The 21,774-nt window shown below is 51.2% G+C and overlaps 2 protein-coding genes across 3 annotated transcripts; one reads left to right on the forward strand and one right to left on the reverse strand.

Annotated features, from left to right (window-relative positions):
- Nucleotides 1–1,743: 1,743 nt before the first annotated feature.
- Nucleotides 1,744–6,278, forward strand: LOC136102671 (ferritin heavy chain). Its single transcript, XM_065839958.2, has 4 exons — nt 1,744–2,010; nt 3,707–3,853; nt 4,845–4,970; nt 5,941–6,278. Exons 1-4 carry the CDS (start codon nt 1,900–1,902, stop codon nt 6,103–6,105), a joined length of 549 nt encoding a protein of 182 aa, XP_065696030.1. The 5' UTR covers nt 1,744–1,899; the 3' UTR covers nt 6,106–6,278.
- A 439-nt stretch (nt 6,279–6,717) lies between these two features.
- Nucleotides 6,718–18,430, reverse strand: LOC136101864 (bestrophin-1). 2 transcript variants are annotated; one of them, XM_065838364.2, is made up of 10 exons: nt 18,247–18,430; nt 15,708–15,867; nt 14,647–14,741; nt 13,918–14,151; nt 12,783–12,937; nt 11,708–11,785; nt 10,248–10,400; nt 9,753–9,833; nt 9,003–9,154; nt 6,718–8,853 (listed from the first exon to the last, which is right to left on the reverse strand). In XM_065838364.2, the coding sequence occupies exons 2-10, from the start codon at nt 15,857–15,859 to the stop codon at nt 7,656–7,658; spliced, it is 2,298 nt and encodes a 765-aa protein (XP_065694436.1). In that variant the 5' UTR covers nt 15,860–15,867; nt 18,247–18,430; the 3' UTR covers nt 6,718–7,655. The 2 variants fall into 2 exon arrangements, with proteins under 2 accessions (XP_065694436.1, XP_071664875.1); XM_071808774.1 differs by having other exon boundaries at nt 15,708–15,900.
- Nucleotides 18,431–21,774: the final 3,344 nt, after the last annotated feature.

Raw genomic sequence — 21,774 nt, forward strand, 5'->3', positions numbered from 1 at the left:
TTTAGTCTTTTGTAGGTTCAAGGACAACTCTCAACATTTGGCAAACCTCTTCAGCCAAATGGTGGTGAAAACACTATAGAATGAAAACAGGAATGCAAGTCTGCCCAGCAGTTACAAGTTGTTTTCTTTTACATAAGCGTTTATGTGGGAGGGGAACATGAGATTTCAAATGTACCTGGCAGGCTGCCGAAGCGATAGGTATGACCCACATGAACACGCAGATCTTAATGACTTCTGACAGTTAACCGACAGAAGCGACAGAAGACAGTAAAACAAGGGAAGCCAAAGGCCACGTGTTGCCTTCGGGCACCCCGAAAGCGCCGTTGTGCTGCCATGAGCCTTGCGCTGCCCTTTACTCACAGCCAGACACCTCTGCAGTCACACATGGGAAATCCCATGTTGCCGAGAAGGTGCAAAGACCGAGTGAAACTTAGTAGAAAAATCTGGTTAGAGGAAAATTGATTTAATCTGAGTTTACAGGCTCAGTAACTTCTAATATTTCGGATGAATTTCAGTGCTAATGTTGTCTCAGTCAAAACTTTGGGAGCCCGATGTTGTGGGATGATCTCAGTTTACACCTCAAGGCTGCACTCACCATCTTCCTAAAATTTCAGAAACCAGAAAATAAACGAATCCAATGTTTATTGAACATAAATGACCACACAAACTCAATGCCTTTGGCAGTGATAAAAGCTGCTGAAATAATCACCTCGTTATCAGAAGGCTCTTTTTTTTCCATTTGGCCTTTGATTTCTCAATTACCTCTTTATTATTATGTTTGAACTGACTATAAGGTCATAACCTAAACCTCACCTTCACAGAAATCCAACATCGGAGGGCCAGAAATGTTGGTTTCTCACCAGCTTTCTTGCATATGGTGCCTTTAGTCATCATGGGTATTAAAATCCAGTGTTTCCTTCCCTGAGTCCTTATCAGACACCAAGAGCCATCGCTGCTGGTGCCTGTAAATAACGTGGAGCAAGTTGGAAGAGCTCAGTTGTGTTGTTCAGTCAGGTTTGCTCGGCTCATCAGACTAACCGAGGGTTTTGCCCTTTGTTTGCTGTATTTCTTAGGAGCGTTTTAAAGGCAGTTTCCAATGGAGGGGCTGAAAAGAACTCTGAAAACCCACCAGGTCTCACCGCTGGGTCACCGGCTGCTTTATTGAGACAGCAAACCAGAGCTGCCGCTGACACCCAGCCAAGCTTTTGTACCTAGGACCACTTTAAGTAAAAGAACAAAAAATACCATCCATCATGGCATCACTGTCTTCCTTCCTAATGTTGTATAGGTGAAACAACTCGAACGTTTACTAATAAAGGCTCTAAGGCTGTTTTTATTTGATGAACAAATGCGTTTGTGTGTCACGCAGGCCCACGAGGTGCTTTGCTCTCCCGGCCTCTGCCTGTAGCCTGCGCCCTCCTTGTGGGCCGGCAGCCTCGGGCTGTGGCTGGGGGACACCCCCGGCTTCCAGGATTAGGCTGGGGCGGGGGTTGGCTCAACCTGGCGACAATTTTGGGGTGGAAGGCGGGTGGGTAACAGACCCCCCCCAATAGCCCTGGTCCGCCGCCATATTGGAAACTGTCGCTGAGGGAAGAGGCGCGCGCGGGCCACGCCCACTGGGGGGGGTGCTGAGTCACGCTGGGCCAGCAGAAGCGCGGAGGGGAGGCCACGCCCCCTCAGCTCGCGGGGAGGGGCGGGGTCTTACGTGCGGACGCTGCGTCGACTATAAAAGGGCCGTCGCGGAGCCGCTGTCCGTCAGAGCGCGTCGGCGAGGCGAGCAGAGCGGGTTCCTGCTTCAACAGTGCTTGGACGGAACCGGCCGCGCTCGGGCCCGCCGCCCCCACCACCAACACTCAATCCGCCGTCGAATCTACCGACTCAACACCTTAAGGTAACGCCATGGCAGCGCCCGTTTCCCAGGTGCGTCAGAACTACCATCAGGACTGCGAAGCCGCCGTCAACCGGCAGATCAACCTGGAGCTCTACGCGTCCTACGTGTATCTCAGCATGGTGAGCGGGGAGGCCTGTGAGGGGGAGGTGTGGGGCCTGCTAGTGGGGAAAGGAGGTGGGATGTTCGCGATTCGGGCCTGTGGGGCTTTAGGCCAGTGTTGGGGGATTTAGGCCAGTGTTCGGGGGGTGGGGGGGCTTAGGCCAGAGTTTAAAGGGTGGGGTTAGGCCAGGCTCGGGGGCGGACGGGCCCACCCCCTGCGGCCTGCCCTGTATTTGGGCCCTTGGGGGTAGCTGGCGCGGCCCGCTCTGCCCCAGGGACCGGGCCGGGTGGTGCCTGCGGGCGCAGCCGCGCTCCCTCCCCTCTTTCTTTCCCCCTTCTCCTCCTCTTTCCCCTCCTCCTTCCCCCCTCGCCTCGGGCCGGTCTGGGCCTTCCCCTGGGGCGGGGCGGCCGCTTGTTTTCTATAGGTGAGACTCTTATCTCGCTGGCGAACTCCAGTTACACGTTAACCGCTCTCTGCCCGTTGCCCTTGGCGGGCTCGTTATCAGCACAGCTCAGCAGCTTCCAGGAGGCTCTGCCCTTGGGGCTGGGCTGGATAACAGGACTTGACTAACAAAGCCATTGGCACCTTGCCCACCGGAGCTCGTGTCTCTTGAGGCGAGGTTTTTTCGTTCGTGGTTCATGAAATGAATTCACAGTTTCCTTGGTGCTGTGCTTACATGTCTCTCTTGGCACGAAACTCTCACTTTAGCCATAAGCAGATGAGTAACTTTGGTCCAAACAGCAGCTCTGACCTCTGCACAGCAATCTTGGTTCTTTAGACATGCAGGTAACTTGAGACTTTCTAGTGGCACTTTTGTGTAGAACTTGCTCCTGCGTTACTATGAAGGTCTGAACCTCAGTTATGAGCTGAATGTAATAATGTTGATGGATGATAGTGGTACACAAGCACCAGTGTCTTGCCTTGAACCTCCGGGCTGCTGCTTGAAGAGCAGAGAATTCTGTAGCAGTTTGTCTGGTAAATAACTGGCAGTTGATACAAAGCTTTCCATTGAATCCTGCCTGGTGGCTCTGACCGCAGAACAAACCAGCTGTGTGATGGCTTCTAACTGCTGCCACAGGTTGGGTTTTTTTTTTTTGGCTTTCAAAAAGATGATTTTATGTTTACTATTGAATATGTGTTTTAGTTCAATGTATCTTTTGGTTTTTTTTATGTGATTCTACTTTTGAAGAAAAAAATAGTAAGTGTGCTTCTTAGTCTAATCCCTGGTAAGCCCAGGGAAGCATTGGGAGGTTTGTTGCTGAAGTACCTCAAAGTTCTTGGTCACCCTTAACTGACTGTGCAAGTCAGAACCTTGACTTGTGATCATTGTAAACAAACTCAGGCAAACAAAGGGAGCAGTGAAGATAAATCTTTGAAAAAGGCTTGTCAGGTCTGTTGTGCTTGAGGCGTTTGAGTGGTGCTCAGATGAACAGGTATCTGAGGTGTGGGGTTTTTTATCTTCAGAGCTAAACCGCAAATATTTGTGTCTGTGGTAGGGATAAAGGTTAACATTTAATTCTAGTCAGGAAGATTGTGACTAAGGGAAGAGTTTTGCTACTCTGCCTTGCTGCTGTTGGTGCTGCTGCCAGCCTGAGCTTGGACTCCAGCCACTTCATCAGATAGGAGGCATACCCGAAGTCACAGCACAGACTTGGCTTTGTGTGGCTGCTGGAGCAAGACCTGGGGGTTTGAACATATGAATTCTTATTTTTCAGTCCTACTATTTTGACCGGGATGATGTAGCCCTGAAGAACTTTGCCAAGTACTTCCTGCATCAGTCCCATGAGGAACGTGAGCATGCTGAGAAACTGATGAAGCTCCAGAATCAGAGGGGTGGGCGCATCTTCTTGCAGGACATCAAGGTGAGGAGCGGCTCTGGGTTGTCCTGTTTGTTGCAGAACTAGACTTGTGCTCTGTCTCTGGGCTGGGAGGGGATAAATTTCTCTGTGGCTCCTCTCCCAAAAGGAGCAGCAGCTGACATAGATAAGCAAACACATTCCTGTGATCTCTGTGTGGTGCTCAGCCCAAAATCTAGAGATGCATAGTAATTTGATGATTAGTGCTGATTTGATTAATGAAAAGTTCTTCCTGCGTAGGAAAATGCCCAACCCTACGTGGTTTGCTGTGGGGTGAGGGTAACTACCACACAACCTGTTCATTTGTCTTAAATTCAATGGCAAGAGCCTTCTCTGCTCTCTGCACTGTTTTGTAGAGAACTCTTGACTTGTTTGCCATGGGAACATGAAATATCAAGTTTCCAATTCCTTGTGGTGGCTCACTGCAAGATTTCATAGTACTGTTTTCTTCAAGTTGCTTAATTAGATTATTTGGAACAGCAGAAAGTAAACAATGTCATAGGGCCAGTTTAAGAGTTTACGACTCTTTGTGGGGAAAATAGCAAAGAAAGTGGTGGGTACTTGAGAATAATTCACTCGCTCAATGGTAAGTCTGAGTACTTGTAAACACCAGACTGCACTGGGCAGTTTGAGCTGAAGATCAGACTCGCCTGTATCTGTGTCTTAACTGCTTAATTTTGAAGATTGTGCCCATTGCCTACTTAGACAGACAGGTGTTTAAACCATTAGGTTATAATGGGAGAGGAAGACAGCAGCTTTGTCAGCTGTCTTGTCTACAAGAGCTCAGAGACCATAAAACTAAGAAAACATGGGGAATGGGGAAAGGTCTGGGGCTTGGAGTGTGTATTCAGTTCTGTTCATGAACTGGGTATCTGCCAAATTTTTGAAGGTATGTAAATGGCTGAACTTGATCTAAACAGACTTTGATGTAAGAGACTATTCCCTAGTGGTCTGTGAGTACTTACAGAAAATGTGGCCATGTGCTTTCTGCTTCTAGAAGCCAGATCGTGATGACTGGGAGAATGGCCTCACTGCAATGGAGTGCGCCCTGCACCTGGAGAAGAACGTGAACCAGTCACTGCTGGAGCTGCACAAACTGGCAACTGAAAAGAATGATCCACACGTAAGTAAAGGCTGAAGCTGAGAATGCGACTGTGCAATGAGGGGGCTTGTATGTGTGTAACCATGTGGGGTTAGGGGTGGGTTCTGTGTGGGGGAAAAAAAGGGGTGCAGCCTTTCCAAAGGGACAGACCCAGGTCTCAGGCTGTACCTTAGCCATTTGGTGAGATTATTGCCATTTTTTTCCAGGAGGATGAGTTGCAGTGTGTTAGGGTGGCTGAGACCTGCCTTACAGAGCTTTCCTCAAACCCTTCTGTTCTTTGGAGCAGAGCGCACTCATGTGAACAGTGTTTTGAATAAAATAAGTGTATTAATCTCTATATAGAGAAGGCTTGATTCTGGGTGGGGGAGGATGAGTTCTAACTTTAAACCAACACATGCCTGTAAGGCATTTGTCATAAGATTGAGTTGCTTCTGAATGTTGTAAAAGCCCTGACACTTCGGAGTAAATACAGTGTCTGAAAACACAGGTTTCTTCACAGGTGTGAGTTATTAGCAAGGCTGCATTGAGGCTGCTTAGGATCAGGAAGAGATTGGCATCTGTCTGAGTCAAAGTACTTTTGAAAGCATCTTGGATAAGTTAGGGGGACTCTAAATTAAAAATAACATGGCTGGACCATTCTAGACCTGTAAATCCTCACAGTTGTGAGAGTGCTGTGCAGTGGGGGCTTCTGAATGTGTTCAGGGACCTTGCTGCTTGTAGTGAGGAAGAGAGGGGACTTGGAGTTGATGTTGTACTGTGGGGTTCTGGGGCAAGAGTGCCTAGATAAGCCTGCCTCACTTTAGCCTTGGTTCTAGCATTGCTGAGGCAAAAACTAAAGGCTTCTTTCTCTTGGGTATCTCCTGCAGCTTTAAAAGTGCCTTTTTCTGTATAATCTCCTGACCCTGGAGAGAAGTGGTAGGATTTCAGCCACTGCTTTAGCAGGATAATCTGTGTTTGGCCTAAATTTAAACTCTTTTTGTCTACTTTTCAGTTGTGCGACTTCATTGAGACTCACTACCTGGATGAGCAGGTGAAAGCCATCAAGGAGCTGGGTGACCATGTTACCAACCTGCGGAAGATGGGGGCCCCGAAGTACGGCATGGCCGAGTACCTGTTCGACAAGCACACCCTCGGGGACTGCGACAACCACAGCTGAAGCCTGGCAGAGAGCTGCCCTGCGCATTGCAGTGGGCTCCGATGTTACTGTCCAGCCGTGCATGCATCTTCAGCTATTGAGATTAAACAGTTCTAATACTCTACCAAATATCACCCTTCTTTTCTCTTGTGTTTTGTGTATCGCCCTCCATCCAATAAAGTGACTTGGTTCAAGCTGGCTTTTTGTGTTTCTCTCAGGTGTGAGAGGATTGTGCTGTTGGCTTTGTGACTCTCAAGATACCTTAAATTGGATGTGAATGAGAAATATGTTAGAGGAACTGGGTTTTAATTATTTTTTTAATATTTTTTTTCTGGTGCAGTGGGTTCTACTGCAGGAATTGTGTAGTGGTTGAAGTTGTGTTTTAAATGCCTTTGCCACCAAAGGTGTTGCTGTAATGAATGTGCAAGGAAAGGAAGGTTGGAGTATCTGGGTTTAGTCCCTGAATTGAGATGAGGCTGCTGAAGGAGGAGGGGTTGGTGCCTCACTAGGTGTGGTTCTAATAAATAAACCAAATATTCTGGAGCTGTGCTCTGTGAGCAGGGTGGACTGAAGTGGTGGTGCTGCAGGAGCTGCCCCGGGGATGCTATGGGGACATGCAGAAGGGGGTGGTGACATCTGCCTGAGTCTAGCAGGACAGCAGAGCAGGCAGGTGGCTGTTGTGAAGGGAGATTTGCAGCTGTTTCTGAAGCCTCTTCCTTAAAACAGGAGAAGTTTTGCTGTTTCTCTAAATTGTTGTGTGGAAACTAAAGTGAGGAAACTAAACAGATGATCCTGGACTCCAGCATTGCTTTTATTTTCTTAGGGAAGACAGTAAAAACTCAGCTGTGTGGTGTTTGCTGCCATCCAGGTGACTTTGAGCACTGTCAAATCGATGGCAGATGTGAAGTGGAACTTCAAAAGGGAGCAATGTGCTGGGCAAATATCTTTGAACTGCAGCTTCTTTTTGAATAGATGCCTACCCTGCCTTATGCCATCACATTTCCAGAGCTGGACAACACCTGCTCGGTGTGACCTGAAGCAGCACTGTGGGTCTGCATCACAAATGACGTGATTTGCTGCAGTCCCTTCCCTGGGGTATCTTGGCAGTGGTGCGTGTCCTGCCTGAGTCTTGTGATGGGTCTTGTGCCAAATGTTACTATAAAGCTCAGGTTCTGATTCTTGCTGTGGTGATGAGAGGGGAGCGATCATTAATAACTATATTCCTCTTCAGGTTTGGGCTGCACCTGCACTCCAGGTCCTTCAGGCTGGTACCCACTGAGCTACTTCTCTTCTGTTGAGTATCTGCAATACTCAGTCTGATTTGTTCTTTGCTACATTGGAGGGGTTTTTTATTGGTTTCGTTAGTCATGCCTGCTACCATACCTGAGCCCAGTAGCAGTGGGTCATTAGTGCTGGCTTTAGCCTGGGTTGGGCTTTAGCTGTGTGTTCCAGCAGTAGTTTGGCTGCACTACCCTTCTGTTTGGGTGAGTGCCAGCGTGGCCAGGTGTAAAGATACCGCAATATCACTAATACGGCAGGTATCTCAACAGAACCGCGTGTCTTGGTCTCCTCTAGCTGCACTGATCTGTCTGTTCCTCACACGTGCTTTCGCTGGTCTCCATGATCACCTCCATCAGCCCCACGTAGTCACCTTCGGCCAGAGAGATGCCGGAGTCGTTGGGGGACGGACTCTCTGCTCTTTTTGCTTCTTTTGTAGACTGTGTGTTAGCGCTTCCGTTTCCAGTATCCCTGGTGGTCCTGGAAACCTCTGCTGGATGATGCTCCGGAGTGCTGGCTGCATCTTCTAAACTTAAGCTGCGAGCATCGGGGCCCGTGTTCCCCATGGGGGATCTCTGCAGCACCGGGGATGTCACGGGGGTGAAGGAGAAGCAGAAGGAGGTGCTGCCGCCGGGGGTTTTGTTACTGGGGGTGTGAAAGGCACTCGAATGCTCGGAATTGGGGGTGGCGGATGCTGCGTTCTCCAGGTTTAACCAGGGCGGGTGGGAAGCTTTCAAGCTCTTCAGACTCTTGAAGCTGCCCTGCTTCTCGTGCTCTGGGGACTCCGCCAAGAAGGGGAACTTGGGGCTGTCTGATGCTGCGGACTGAGCTCCCGGACTTGCCGTGGTGGCAGCTTCTCTGCTTTTACTGTTAGAGCTGCTCTTTTCTTCTGCTGTTTCAACCAGTGACTCGGGACCTTTGCTCCGATCTGTTGGCCAAACAAACGTTTCCTTTGCGCCCGAGCCGATGGAGCTCTGGCTCTTATACGTATCACTGGCTCTGGAAGGTGAGGAGTTGGCAATGACATCTTTAAGAGAAGTCGAACACGCAGCGATGCTGGAGAGCGCAGGCGGCTTCTTGCGGCCTTGGCGTCTAGAGGGGAAGATCATGGGGATGGAGCTGATGGGCGTCTGCGGAGCGCTGTAGAAACCCGGTCTTTCGTAAAACGGGGTCGACATGAAGGCGTCGAACTCCCTGAGTTTTCCTTCCTCGCTGTCCCACTGGTCCTGCGAGCTCGAGTCTCCCCTGGGCCGGTTGATGCTGCAAGGGCTCCCGGGCTTGCCCATGTCTTGGTACATGTAATGGGAGAAGGGGGACGCGGGGTCTCCCCGCCGGCGCAGCAGGTTCATCCGGGACGAGGACCTGGAGAAGCTCGGTGACTGGACGCCGAGGAGGCGGCCCAGGTGTCCCAGTAACGGTGTGGAGTGGTTGGCTTCCTCGTTCTCTTTAATTTGCTCCAGGGGCTGGAACTCCATCTCTTCTTTCTGCATGCTGGGGAAAAGCAAAAGGGGCCATTACGCAGCCGCAAAAGGTGGTGGTTTCTGGTGGAAAGCTTTTTGCTCCTTGAGTATAATACCCTGTGCAAGGCTTGATCCAAGGTGTAAACGTGGATTGTCCTGACACCCCGTGGCTGCACTCACCTGATATCAAAAGTGGAGCCAAGGAACGATGGGCGCTTGTACTCGGCGGTGGCTGCGGTGTAGGGCGGCTGGGGATCAGGCTCGTTCCAGTAAAGATCCTTCTCCAGAATGGGCAAATCTTGATGCATCTCATCCACCGCCATCAGGGACACCTGCAGGGGACAGCAGGAGTGTCACACGCGGTGAGTGGTGTTATATGCGATGGTTATCGGTGGAAAAAGGAAGGCAGGGCAGGAGGAAGCAACGTAGCATGTAAGTGAAGCAAGTGGCTGGGTTTGCTTTGTGGTTTCCTGTCACTTGAGTTGTTTTTCACATAGATTTCGTTAATTGAAAGAAAAGAGATGCTGAAGGAGACTGAAGGAGACAGGGAAGCGATGTGGTCAGTGTTAGGAAGGGCTAAAGGTGGAGAGTTCTTGCATGGGAGAAAGCAGAGGCAGTTTTGGATAGAAACAGGGTGGAAAAAGGTCAGGAGAGGCAGGAATGATGCAGTGTGGATCCATCACGTGAGCCTTATGCTCTCCTCCTGCTCTCCCTCTGGAGATCCCGAGCTTAACGTGCAGGAAACACCTCAGGAAAGCTCAAGGGCACCAAGGGCTGCTCCTCCACCCCATCGCAGGCCTGGGAGGGGGGTGGCAGGGGTGTTGCAGGAGAACTCTGTGACTGTTCTGACTCCCTAAACCCTCCGGTGCGGTCCTGCCTCAGTGTCCCCTGCAGGTCAGGCCCAGCTGGAGGGTCCCGCCTTGGCTTTACCTGCAGGTTCCTGTCGATCAGCCAGTTGGTTTCAAAGTCGTCATCGTCCTCCCCAAAAGGATTGATGAGCTGCTCGGCCACCTGCACGTGGAGAAGCGCGTCGCAAAGGTTATCACGGTCACACCTGCCCCTTTCCCTGCAAGAAGTGTGATGTCCCTTCAATCTGCTGCTCCTCCCAAAAAGAGATGGGTTAATGGAGGCTTGGCAGGGTGACATTGGGACACAGAGATAAAAGCCCCTTGCTCACACAGCCTTAAACCATCGCTGCAGGCAAAGCGCAGCCCACTGTCTATTTCCCCAAACTAGCCAGGACTAAAGCTTTTTAGGAGCTGATCTCCAGGGGGAGATGCTCAGAAACTTGGGGAATTCTCGGCAATACCCTTTTGTCTGCCAGCACCGGGCATGTTGCCCATGGGCCAAAGAATGTGAGCACACACTGGGAAAAACCCTTGGCTGGGTCAGATTCCAGCTCCTGATGTATTTTCTTAGGCTTACCTTTAACCAGCCAGCATAGAAGAAGAACTGCAAGAACGTAAAGACGGGCACGAAGAGATCGAGTTCATGGCCAGGATACGCTTTTTCGGGGTCCAGGAACTGCCGCCCGATCAGACAGGCCAGGAAGAAGCTGTAAACGGCCACGGTCACCACCTGGGAAAGACACCGGGGGACACACCAGAGGAGCCTGAGTTCCCAGCATCTCCAAACAGCAGCGATCTGCTACAGAGATGCCATCCCTCTGGCCTTTTGAAAGCCTTGGGTTTAGTTATGACAGGCTTGTCCGCTTGATGCGGAAAGCTTTGAATACATCCTTTGCGCTTTAGCTGTTACATACACCGTATTTCATTCCCATGGAATGACATCTGTGTAGGTGTCACAAAGGCAGCGGCAGGAGAAAGCATGTGATGTGCTGGATGGAAAGAGCTTAAACAACCCACGTGTGGCTGCAGGTTTGTTCTGCTGCTGAACCAGGGGGGTCTGTGAGCTCTTCCCATTCCTGCCATCAGCTCTCATGGCTCAGTCTGTGCTGGCAGCGGCTTCCAAGCCGGGGATGGGAACCTTGGCAGCACTGAGCTGGCTCTTTCCTCATCCTCACGCTGGGCCTTTTTTACATTTGCCTGCTCGCCTGCCCAGATTTCAGGCTACAAAGAGTTTTGGCTTTTTTCCTCTGTAATCACGGGACTGGGAACTTCCCCTTTTCAAATGAAAAGCAGCTGCGGCTCTCGTGTGGTTTCTTGATGCGAGGGGGTTCCAAACAAACACCTGGTGTCACAAGAGCAAGCCTTGCAATGAACAGGGCTGTTTTGTGATGGGCAGGAGATAAAGTGCTTGGAATGACAGAATTTGCATTGTGGATGGGCACCTATTTAAAAAAAAATAGGTTGTGTGCTGCAGAGGGGGCAAAGAGACACTGTGATCTTGCTTTTGTGTGCAGGAATAGAGTTTCCCAAGGTGTTTGTTCCCCATTAACCTTCAGTGCTGCATGAGGGGAAATGGTTCCCGTTTCACAGGGGGTGTGTTGGTGTTATCTGAGCAGCTGGATTGTGCGAGACAAAGGGGCAAGTTGGTGCCGAAGCGTCTGTCTGGGTTTGTATTGGAAGAGTTATTAATATTAAAGAGCTGAGTGATATAAATATTAAAGTGGCACAAATCCATCAGAGCTGCTGGAGAGATCTCGGCTCTGCTGAGCAAGGAGAAACCATCAGGCAGTGCAGGGAGTGGATCTGCAAATATCTATGTTTTCCACATATATAAATCACGGTTAGTTATCCCTGGGCAGTGGGTTTCTGTAGAGGTGGCTGTGTCTGAGCTGTGGAAATAAGGTAAGAGCTCCATATGGAAGAACCGATGTGTAGGTAGGGGTGAGGGGTCCAGGTGTATCTCGTGTCAGCGTGGTCTGTGTGATGGGTGTAATGGGGTGCTCCTTGTAGCAGGAGGTGTGGGGGATCCCGTCTCACCTGCGTGTAAACCAGGGGGATGCTGATCCAGTCGTAGCCGTAGAGCCGCCCGCACTGGCTGCGCAAGGTGTTCAGCTCCTGCAGCGGGGAAAGGAATGGGCAGTCAGCACCAGTTTTCATCTCTTTGGGGACACTGAGCTGCTCTGGCTTTATTGTGCTTCATCTCTCCAGCTCACCCAGGCCTGCTGCTCCCTTGGTGCCCCAGACCATCATCAGGATCCCACATTTACCCTGGAGATGCTGCTGGGTGTCTCCATCCGAGCCCACGATCCCTTTTTGCTCACTTGGTAGCAGAGATTTTTCTGCTCGCAAAATGAGCGGCCAACAGTTTAGGCAAAGGACCTCTCAGGGGGATTCATTGCTCTCCTCACCATATAGTGAGTCTAGATAAGTAGCCCAGAGGGAGATCTCTCTCTGGGCACATGAATCTCACTCCAGGCAACAGAAACAAAGTGATTTTCTCTGCATCCGAGGAAGGACGAGCTGCTCTGAATGGCTTTTCTCTGCAGCTGGGCAGGGCTCATTGCCAGGTTTTGCCTGCAGAGCATGGCCTGCTTCCCAGGATTAAGAGTTTTCAATAGTGAAGTTTTCTGCAAGGACCTTGGTGGTTTGGGATGCTTTTAACCTCCCCTGGTCTCTCCCAGGCACACGCTTCCTCTGTCTGTGTCCCAGAGGGCTCCGCTGGCCGCTGTTGTTGGCTGCTCTGGAGGGTGTGAAGGCTGGAGAAACAGGTCCTGGATCAGCCTACATGGGTGTCTCCCATCACTACACCTGGATGTGAGTCCTGTGGTCCCCCCTGCTGCCACATTTGAGAAAAATGTCGCGTTCTCCTCGCCTCTAGTAAATGTGACATTGCTACCGTGTCAGTAAGCCATGAAAACCTCTGTTCTGTCATGGTCTGGAGAGTGGCAGTGGGGGTATTCCCCATCAAAATTAATGTAATATCCCCCGGGACAAGCCTGGCTCGCTGTCCTACCCCACCATCCCTATTGCCCGACACCTGGAAATGCCTCTATTTCCACCAAGAGGACTGGACAAGCATCTCAAACAGGTGCCCATCGCCTCCGCCACTCACGTTGAGGATGCCTTGGAGCAGCACGCTGTCCCGGATCCTGCCCTCATTCCTCGCCTTCACAGCCAGGTTGGAGAACCACACACACGGGATCCAGAACTTGTTGTGGGGGGAATTCAAGCTCTCGAACTTCTTGTGCTCTTCTGGTGTCATGAGGCCTGGGTGGAAGAGAGGAGGTGGGAGAGGGATGGCCACGGAGGGCAGAAATGAACTGGTCTGATAAGACCTAAATCTCAGGTGGTCACCTTAGCTCTCCTTAAAAATCATAGGAAATACCAAGGCCTTCAGGCTTTGGAAGACACATAAGGGAAGAACAAGTCTTCTGGTTAAAACATTGAGTTCTAGAAGTGTGAGAGGCAGGTTTTACCTCATTTAATTTCAGATGTCTGCAGCGTATCTGATCAGATCACAGTCAGCATGGGAATAAAGTGCAATTGCCTGGTGCACTTAGACATGTGTAGAGAACGGGATAAGTTGTGCCCTGGAAGTGCCTGTTTCTCCCCCTGGCTTGCAAAGGGAACCCAGCTGATTATGGCAGGTGCAGACATTTCCTCTTGGGCAGACTGGGAAATGTTGTACCCTGCGGAGCATCTCCAGCGAGGATTCAGGGAGCTCAGAGTTAATGTTGGTCTGAGGCTCCAGTTCTCACCTGCCCAGTGGAAAACTGTTGCTTTGAAGAAGGACAAACGTACAACTGGGCAGGGATCTGCTTGTGCTCTGCTACAGATCTGTGCACAGAGTTATTTATAAACACAACAGAGAGCTTTTCTCTTCCCATGCAGGGTGAGCAGTTACCTCCCAGTTACCTTCCTCTGATCAACCAGTGACCTGCAGCATTATCTGCATTCACAAACTAGACCGGGATACTTTCCTTATGTAAAAAACTCGGGCAGAGATCCTTCATCTTTGAAAGAAGCCTTCCAAACATTAGTAGCAACAAGCTTGCTGTGCAATGGGGAAACAAACAGTTGATTATCCCAGAAAAGCAGAGCAGGAGCAGATACGTAGCACCCGCTACAGACATCAGCTGAGCACCTTGCAGCGCTACCCCATCTGCACTCTGGAGGTCATTTGGCCATTTCCAGGGCCCCTTACCCCAAAAACCAGCGGCAAGGTGCTGCTGTGTGCCGGTACTGACCTGCCCTCACGACGTGCTCCATGCTGGGGAAGCGCTTGTAGACGGCGGTGCTGACGGAGCGCAGGATGAGCACGCTGCACAGGTTGCTGTAGCGCATGAGGGTGCGGCGCAGGAGCCGCCCGTACTCGTCCTCCCCGTCCACGTTGCAGGAGACCAAGTTCATGATGCGGTCGGGCCAGGGGATGCTCTCGTACTGAGCCCACCAGCGGGACACCACCAGAGCCACGTAGAAACCTGGAGGTGAGCTGGACAGGTTAGCCATCCTATTCCTCTATTCCTATAAAGGAGTATTTGGAGGACGGGCTGAGAGGGTTGGGGTTGTTCAGCCTGGAGAAGGCTCCAGAGAGACATTATTGGGGCAGTTCCATACTTAAAAAGGGCTGATAAGAAAGATGGGGACAGGCTTTTTGGCAGGACCTGTTGTGACGGGACAAGGGGTGATGGTTTTAAATGGAAAGAGGGGAGATTCAAGCTGGACATGAGGAAGAAATTCTTTACTCTGAAGTTGGTGGGAGCCTGACCCAGGTTGGCCCGAGAGGTGGTTGATGAACCATCCCTGGAGACATCCCAGGCCAGGCTGGACGGGGCTCTGAGCAACCTGAGCTGGTGAAGATGTCCCTGTCATGGCAGGGGTGGCACTGGGGGAGCTGGGAAGGTCCCCTCAACCCAAACTATCCTGTGATTCTATGAACCTAAAACCTATGTGTGTTTGCAGACGGAGCTCCTTACCCAGCACGAAGGACACGGGGATCAGCTCAGCGTAGCTGTTGCAGTAAAGCGCCAGCTTCTCAAACATCAGCCTTTGGCTCTCAGTCAGGATCAGCCTAAAAGGGAAAAACAGCAGCATCAGCCTCAGGGAAGCATAGTGAGTGATAGGATGAGAGGAAACGGCCTCAAGTTGCGCCAGGGGAGGTTGAGGTTGGATCTGAGGAACAATTTCTTCCCCAAAGGGCTGTGGGGCATTGGAACAGGCTGCCCAGGGCAGTGCTGGAGTCACCATCCCTGGAGGGTTGGACAGACGGACATGAGGTTCTCAGGACATGGGGCAGTGCTAGGGGTGGGTTAATGGCTGAACTCGATCTTTAGGGTCTTTTCCAACTAAAATGATTCTATTATTCTATCAGGGTTTGCCACAGAGCTTGGATGTGTACCACAATTTACTTAATACCCTGCAAAATCTCAGTCCAAGTTCTGCTCTTACGATGTGGGTTCCTGCCTTGTTCTTAGAGCTTCTTTCCTACCTCTGTGCTGCATTTGGGATTAAACCAGTTCCAGGAACTCAAGAATGTGCCCAGGGAGGTGGTGGATGCCCCATCCCTGGAGACATCCCAGGCCGGGCTGGATGGGGCTCTGAGCAACCTGGGCTGGTGAAGATGTCCCTGCTCATGGTAGGGGGGGCACTGGGGGAGCTGGGAAGGTCCCTTCAACCCAAACCATTCTGTGATTCTACCCAAGGCATCGCCTGTTGTGTAACAAGGGAAACTCTCTCCTAAAGCTCCCCATAGCGGGACATCTCCAGGACTTGATCTCCACACTGTTCTTCTGTGGGCAATCATCAAATGCATCTCTTCATCCCAAGGAAGAGAAACTGTGCTGCTTCCCAGGACAGAAAAAGGAGATTTATCAGCTTCTAAGCCATAGTGGAGCAGTGAGAAAGGACTTTTCTTTTCCTCCCGCAAACAGGAGGACGCTCCTCTTCTCCAGGATCACTGTCCCAATGCCATGTTGCTCAGTTCTGCTCCAGGACCGCCTGAGAGTGATGGTCTGTGTAAGGATGCCATGATGCTTACCTGTAGACCAGGCTGATGGTGAAGTAGAGGAAGATGAAAATAAGGAACTCGGAGTAGAGAAGTTTGTAGATGCTTCCTTTCCACTGGAGCAGGAGCTGGGAGAAGGTGCCCAGGCGGGCGTCAGCCACCCGGTTGGTGTATGTCACTGTCATCGCGGGTCCTCGTGGGGACACAAAATGAGCAGGTGTTGAAGCTGCCGGCAAGATTGCACAGACGGAGGAGACAGGGACACCACAAGTGAGAAAGAAAGAGAGGGAGGGAGGAAGGAAGGAAGAGAGGAAGGAAGGGAGGAAGAGAGGAAGGGAGGAAGAGAGGAAGGGAGGAAGGAAGAGAGGAAGGAAGAGAGGAAGGGAGGAAGGAAGAGAGGAAGGGAGGAAGGAAGAGAGGAAGGAAGAGAGGAAAGGAGGAAGGAAGAGAGGGAGGGAGGAAGGGAGGAAGGGAGGAAGGAAGGGAGGAAGGAAGGGAGGAAGGAAGAGAGGGAGGGAGGAAGGAAGAGAGGGAGGGAGGAAGGAAGAGAGGGAGGGAGGAAGGAAGGGAGGAAGGGAGGAAGGGAGGGAGGAAGGAAGGAAGGAAGGAAGGAAGGAAGGAAGGAAGGAAGGAAGGAAGGAAGGAAGGAAGGAAGGAAGGAAGGAAGGAAAGTTGAGATCAAAACACAGGTTAAGATGAAGTCATTGGCACAGCAAACCAGGAGTAACTTTATGGCAGGCAATGAATTTGGTGAGCTCGCCCCTTTTTTGCTGTCTTTGAGCTGCATGTGAGCTGGTTACAATGGCAGAGGACACACGTTCTGGTGGAGCCCCCTTGGCTTCTGGTGTTTGACTCCCAGTGCTCAGTGGAGCCGGTTGGTCGGAACGGACAGAGCCCACGTGCCTTCCCACAGAATAGTTTTTCAGGAATAATTAAGGAAAGGAAAAAACCCAGGAAGGTGAGATTTCTTGGTACTGGTCTGGATGAAGTTTTGGTGGCGCTTGCCCATCAAATACAGTTGTCTTTAAATCTGGGCTGAGGGCCATTTGCCAGGCTCACAGAGCGCAAGTTCCAGCAACTCCACCTCCCTCCCCAACCATACGTTGCACAATAAATCACGCTGGGTGGAAACAAAAAGGCATTTGGGCTTGTTAAATGTTTCCCAGCAGCGCAGCATTCCCATTGCCTCTTCTTCTAGCATAACCCTGGATAAATTATTCTTTACCATCCATTAATAAGTAGCCTCGCATGTGTATTAAACTAAATTTGTAAAAAAACAAGCAAAAAGCAGAGCAGTGTAATCCATGGCAGGCAGACAAGCGAGTGATCCCTTGGTTTATAAATGATTATCCAGTGTGAAACTATTGGTATTTTGAAATCCTACCCTGTGACCAGGATGCTACAGACACTGTCTAACAGAGGCAATAATGTTAATAATTATGGGGCTTGGGCTCCTCCCTGAATGATGGAGATGAAGCAGCACTTCAAGGGACAATTCAGACCTTCCCGCTCTGCAGGTAAGTTTGTGTCTATGCTTCTCTTTTAAACGTCTCAGTGAGGTGGGGACAACTCAGGTCCCAGTCTGCAAATAAACCCAGCAAACTATGCCTTGTTGGCTACCGCAACTAAATAGCATCTTTGTCCTGGCTTTGGCTTTTCGGTGCTGCTCCTCCTTTGGGTTTTTCCATCATAACCTGTGAGAAGGGATTTGGGGAGAGTTATATTGGAGGAGTGAAGCTGGTACCTGCCCTGCCACGGGCTGCCCAGCTGCACAAATGCACTTTTCACTAGAGCTTCATGCACATTGATGCCATTTCTGTGTATTTCTGGCCAGCGCACAGGACATAAGGAGCATTTTTAGCTGCCCTAGAGCCTGCACACATCTGGGTTCTGCAGGTGGGAAGCGTATGCAAACACCCAGAAATTTGCTGAGGGCTGCATACAGAAAACCATCTGTTTTCTCGATCCTTTGGGTCTTGAAAGCTCTTAGGGAGATTCTTCGTTGCGTAATTCAAATACACATTCACTTTTTACCAAACATGGAAAACTCCAGCTCTTGTCCGTGTAAATAATGGATGTCACCCACGTCTATGCATTTCTGCTCCGGTGCGGGATATGGGGCTTTTCCCACTGTTTTTTCCTCCAGCTTGGAATGGTTACGGCACTTCCCTGCGCACCGGTGCGGGGCGGCCCCGGGATGTCCCTCGGCGGCTGGGACACTCAAAGTACCATTTGGGGAGGAGGTACGAGGTGGGAGGTGATGCACCGGAGCCGGTGTGCGCGGGGAGAGCCACCCCCTGCGCGATGCCCGCGCATCCCCTGCCTGGTCCATCCGCACAAACCATCGCGCTCGGAGGTCCACTGACTCATCACGCTGTGGGAGTTCACAGCAACCAAGATCCCACAACGGCGCATCACCCGCCACAGAAAACGGGCAAACGGACACAAACAACCATTGCGAAGATGGAGAAGAAGCAGGTGGAGCGGATGGACGGACAGACGGAGCGAGAGAAGGTCATGGATAGGAAGGGAGATCTTTGGAGGAATCTATGTGGGAGGATGAGATACTCACAGTCATGGGCTCCCGCGCTGTGCTGGGGTTGTGGAGGTTTGGTCCCACACGTGTCCTCGCTGGCTCCTTTGTGGCCCCCGCCACGGTCCACCTCCCCGTGCCCCCCTGGCTGATGGAGGGATTGAACCTGACAGGCACGGTGCGCTAAGGAGCCTGAAACCCACTCGGGAGCTGCAGCCGGTCACTTGATGCCGTAATCCCTCCCCATTACAAAAGAGACTCTGTTGTCTTTTGCCCCGTTTCCCTCCTAATCTTCTGAGTAAGCCCTGCGTGTTTATAGAGGCGGCCGGAGGAGGGGGAGGCAGAGCTGGCTGCTCTGCAACCGCTGCTGCAAACTCCTGGCACAGCCATGGTGGCTGCCAGCAGAGAGGCATTTTTCCTTCTAATTCTTTCCTGTTTTGTCCCTTTCTCCCCGTCACAATCTTACAGGAACCCCAGCAGACTAAGTAGGGCTGGAATTTTCCACCAAGGCTGGAAAATGGGTCGCCCTTGGGTGGGTGAAACACCTGTCCCATGCTCTGCCTGGCTCTTGGATGTTTCTCTCTACCTCCTCACCATTTCTGCTGTGTCTGGATGAGTTTGCCATCTCTTCCAGCTGTGGTTTGGATGCTGGGGACTTCTACCCTGCCACTGGTTTCCTGAGACTCATTTTGTATGTTTGCTTTTTTCCCTCTTGCCTCTCCAGCAGCACTTGGGGCTGTCCCTGCTCTTTCTTGCATCCCGCTCTGGGAAACACCGCTTGCCCTTGTCCTCAAGCCTCCACCAAACCAGACAACTCCTTGCCTCTGTCTCTCCAAGGTCTCCAGTCCCTTTTCTGCTGCCAAGCTGTCCCTTGCAATTGTGACCATCCATCCTTTCCATTGCAAGCTCTCCTGTTCAATCTTTTCCCTTCCATGAGGCTCTGAATCAAGATCCTTTCTTACCAAATTCATTTTCAACTCTTCACTCACAGCAGGCTCCTGGGCGGCCACTGTGTCCCCACCGGCACAGGACTCAGTACAGTCCACGTCTCTCCAGGACGACATCAGTGTCCTCCCATCTCCTTTGGGAAGCTGTTTCTATTGCCCGAAGTAACAGCATCTGCCCCCTAAATGCCAATATCTCCTCCAGTCTGCTCTTGCAGAGCTGCTCTGAACTTTAAGCCAAGCCATGGCCCTGTCTCAGCACCTGGACCCAGCTTTGTGAGTGGGCTCTAAGCGGTGGGACACAGTGGAGGGTGAACTCAGGTCTGATTGCTGCAGGTGAGAGCAGAGGGAGATCTGGGCCCCTCGGTGGAGATCTGGGCCCCTCGGTGGAGCTCTGTGGGGTTGCCATGTGTGGTTTTTCCACTGCTCTTTCCAGCGAGCAGGCAGCAAAGTCTCCAGTGAAATTAAACTAAGAGCCAGTTCTTTTAATAACCTCCTTTCTCTTGTGGTCTTTGACACTTGTTTATCATCAGCAGCGGGGATTCATTTGTCCAAACGAAGTTTTTCCTTTCTGTGAGGCTGAGCACAGACAAGCGGAGGGTGTTGTTTGACTCTTCTGAAGCAGATGCTGCCTGGCATGTGTCTAATGCTGAGTTTCTGGTAGGGTTCTGGGAACTGTTGTCAATGGTGGGAAGATGATAATTTAAAACATGGGACTCAGTGCCAGCACCTGAGGTGTTAATCCTGGTGTGGGCTGTAGTGTGTTGGATTACCTTGTTCATTTTGACAATAAATGAAAGGAACAATCTTTGCTTCTTCTAGTTACCACATCCATCCATGCAACTGTGAGGCTGCCACGCTATACGTTAGAATGGGTATAATTGCAGGGGAAACAGATGGACCTGGAGCACTTGGACTTACCAGGGACCTTTCTACATGGATGTTCTGCATCCCTGGGTTGACTTGCTCTGCGTAGATGACAGGGCAGCACAGGGAAAAGGCAGCACGATGCTCCTGCAGTGTGAGATACAGACCCGAGAGAAGCACGAGCACATGGAGGCTCCTGGGGGAGCCCCATGTTCAAGGTGTGGAACTAGATAAGGGTTCTTATCAATGGCTGGGGGCTAGTGAGTGTGGGGTTGCAAACCCATCATACTGACTGAAGGAGCACGTAGCTTTGTAGCATGGAAGGGGTTGGTCTTTGCTCCCAAGTAACAAGGGATAGGAGGAGAGGAAACAGCCCCAAGTTGCACCAGGGGAGGTTGAGGTTGGATCTGGGGAACAATTCCTTCCCCAAAGGGCTGTGGGGCATTGGAACAGGCTGCCCAGGGCAGTGCTGGAGTCACCATCCCCGGAGGGGTGGACAGACGGACATGAGGTTCTCAGGGACATGGGGCAGTGCCAGGGGTGTGTGAATGCTTGGACTCGATGACCTCGAGGGTCTCTTCCGACTACAATGATTCTGTGATTCTACTGTGTCATCTGCTCTGTTATGGGGCTGTGCTTGCTATGAGGTCCCTGAAACTTTGCTCCTAGGTTGCAACTGCTCCCAAAAAGCCCTTTTATGGCCAGGATTGCAAGGTTGGGCCAGGATCCCCAAGTGGTTCACGATCATAATGGTGTCTTGAAACACCAAGGAGCTCTGCAAGTGGGGGTAAGAACTGGGAGAGCACAGGGATGGGCCCTCTGAAGGCTAAGTGGTCCACACAAGGGCTTTGCCCCATGGTCTGGTCCTCCCCTTTGGGAAGGTATCCACAATTAGCAGACAAGCAGGCTGAGGCAGTTCTTGGGGGTCTCAGTGCCTGAGTCCTCATCCCAATAAGTGTCAGGGGGATGAAAATGTTTTGGGAGAGACATTTGCTGGGGCTGTTCAGGTGTCCCCTGGGGACTAACAGGAAACAGCAAAACCTCAAGTGTCCTGCGTGGTGGTGGCATCTGGGGGACTCTGCTGCCCTCCTCTGAGAGCAGCTCCGCTGGCAGCTCCTGTGGCTCAGAGCTGCTGTTGGGGCAGCCTGAAATATTCGTGCAATTTAATATGAAAGTAGATAATTCGAGGTCTAGCAGCATGGATCTCTTTTCATGTCCCCTGTGGCCTCAGTCCCTGAGGAAGATGCCAGTCTGAAAGCCTGACCTCGTGCGGAATCATGGAATAGTTTGGGTTGCAAGAGACTTTTGAAAGTCATAAGGAGGTGCTGACATCCGTCCTCAGCCTCCCAGCCCTGGAACCGTGCTCATTTTGCCCATTTTACAGATGCATAGGTGGAGTTAGCATGACGGGAAGCAAACCCCCGCTTTGGGAAGCCCAAAGGGCCACTCTCTGTGCTGAGTTAGCTCCAGGTGTCTCTGGGAAGGCACGGTGCCCTTCTTCTATTCTCCAAGAAAATAACAAGTGAATATTTGAATAGGATGCGGTGACCATCAGTGCTCCTGTGAGGACGCCCAGATTTCTTTCCCTTATGTTGTGGGATTCATCGCTAATTCTGCAAATCCTGGGTGGGGGGACCTGAGAGCTGGGTTCATGCTAAGGGTGCTGCCTGCCCCCTGTGTAGCGCTCGCCTCGGTGCGGTAGTTAATTTTAATTATTATTTTTAATTATCATTAATTTACTTGTGTGCTGTTCTGA

This window comes from Patagioenas fasciata, chromosome 5, assembly GCF_037038585.1.
Source record: "Patagioenas fasciata isolate bPatFas1 chromosome 5, bPatFas1.hap1, whole genome shotgun sequence".
NCBI classification, from domain to species: Eukaryota; Metazoa; Chordata; class Aves; order Columbiformes; family Columbidae; genus Patagioenas; species Patagioenas fasciata.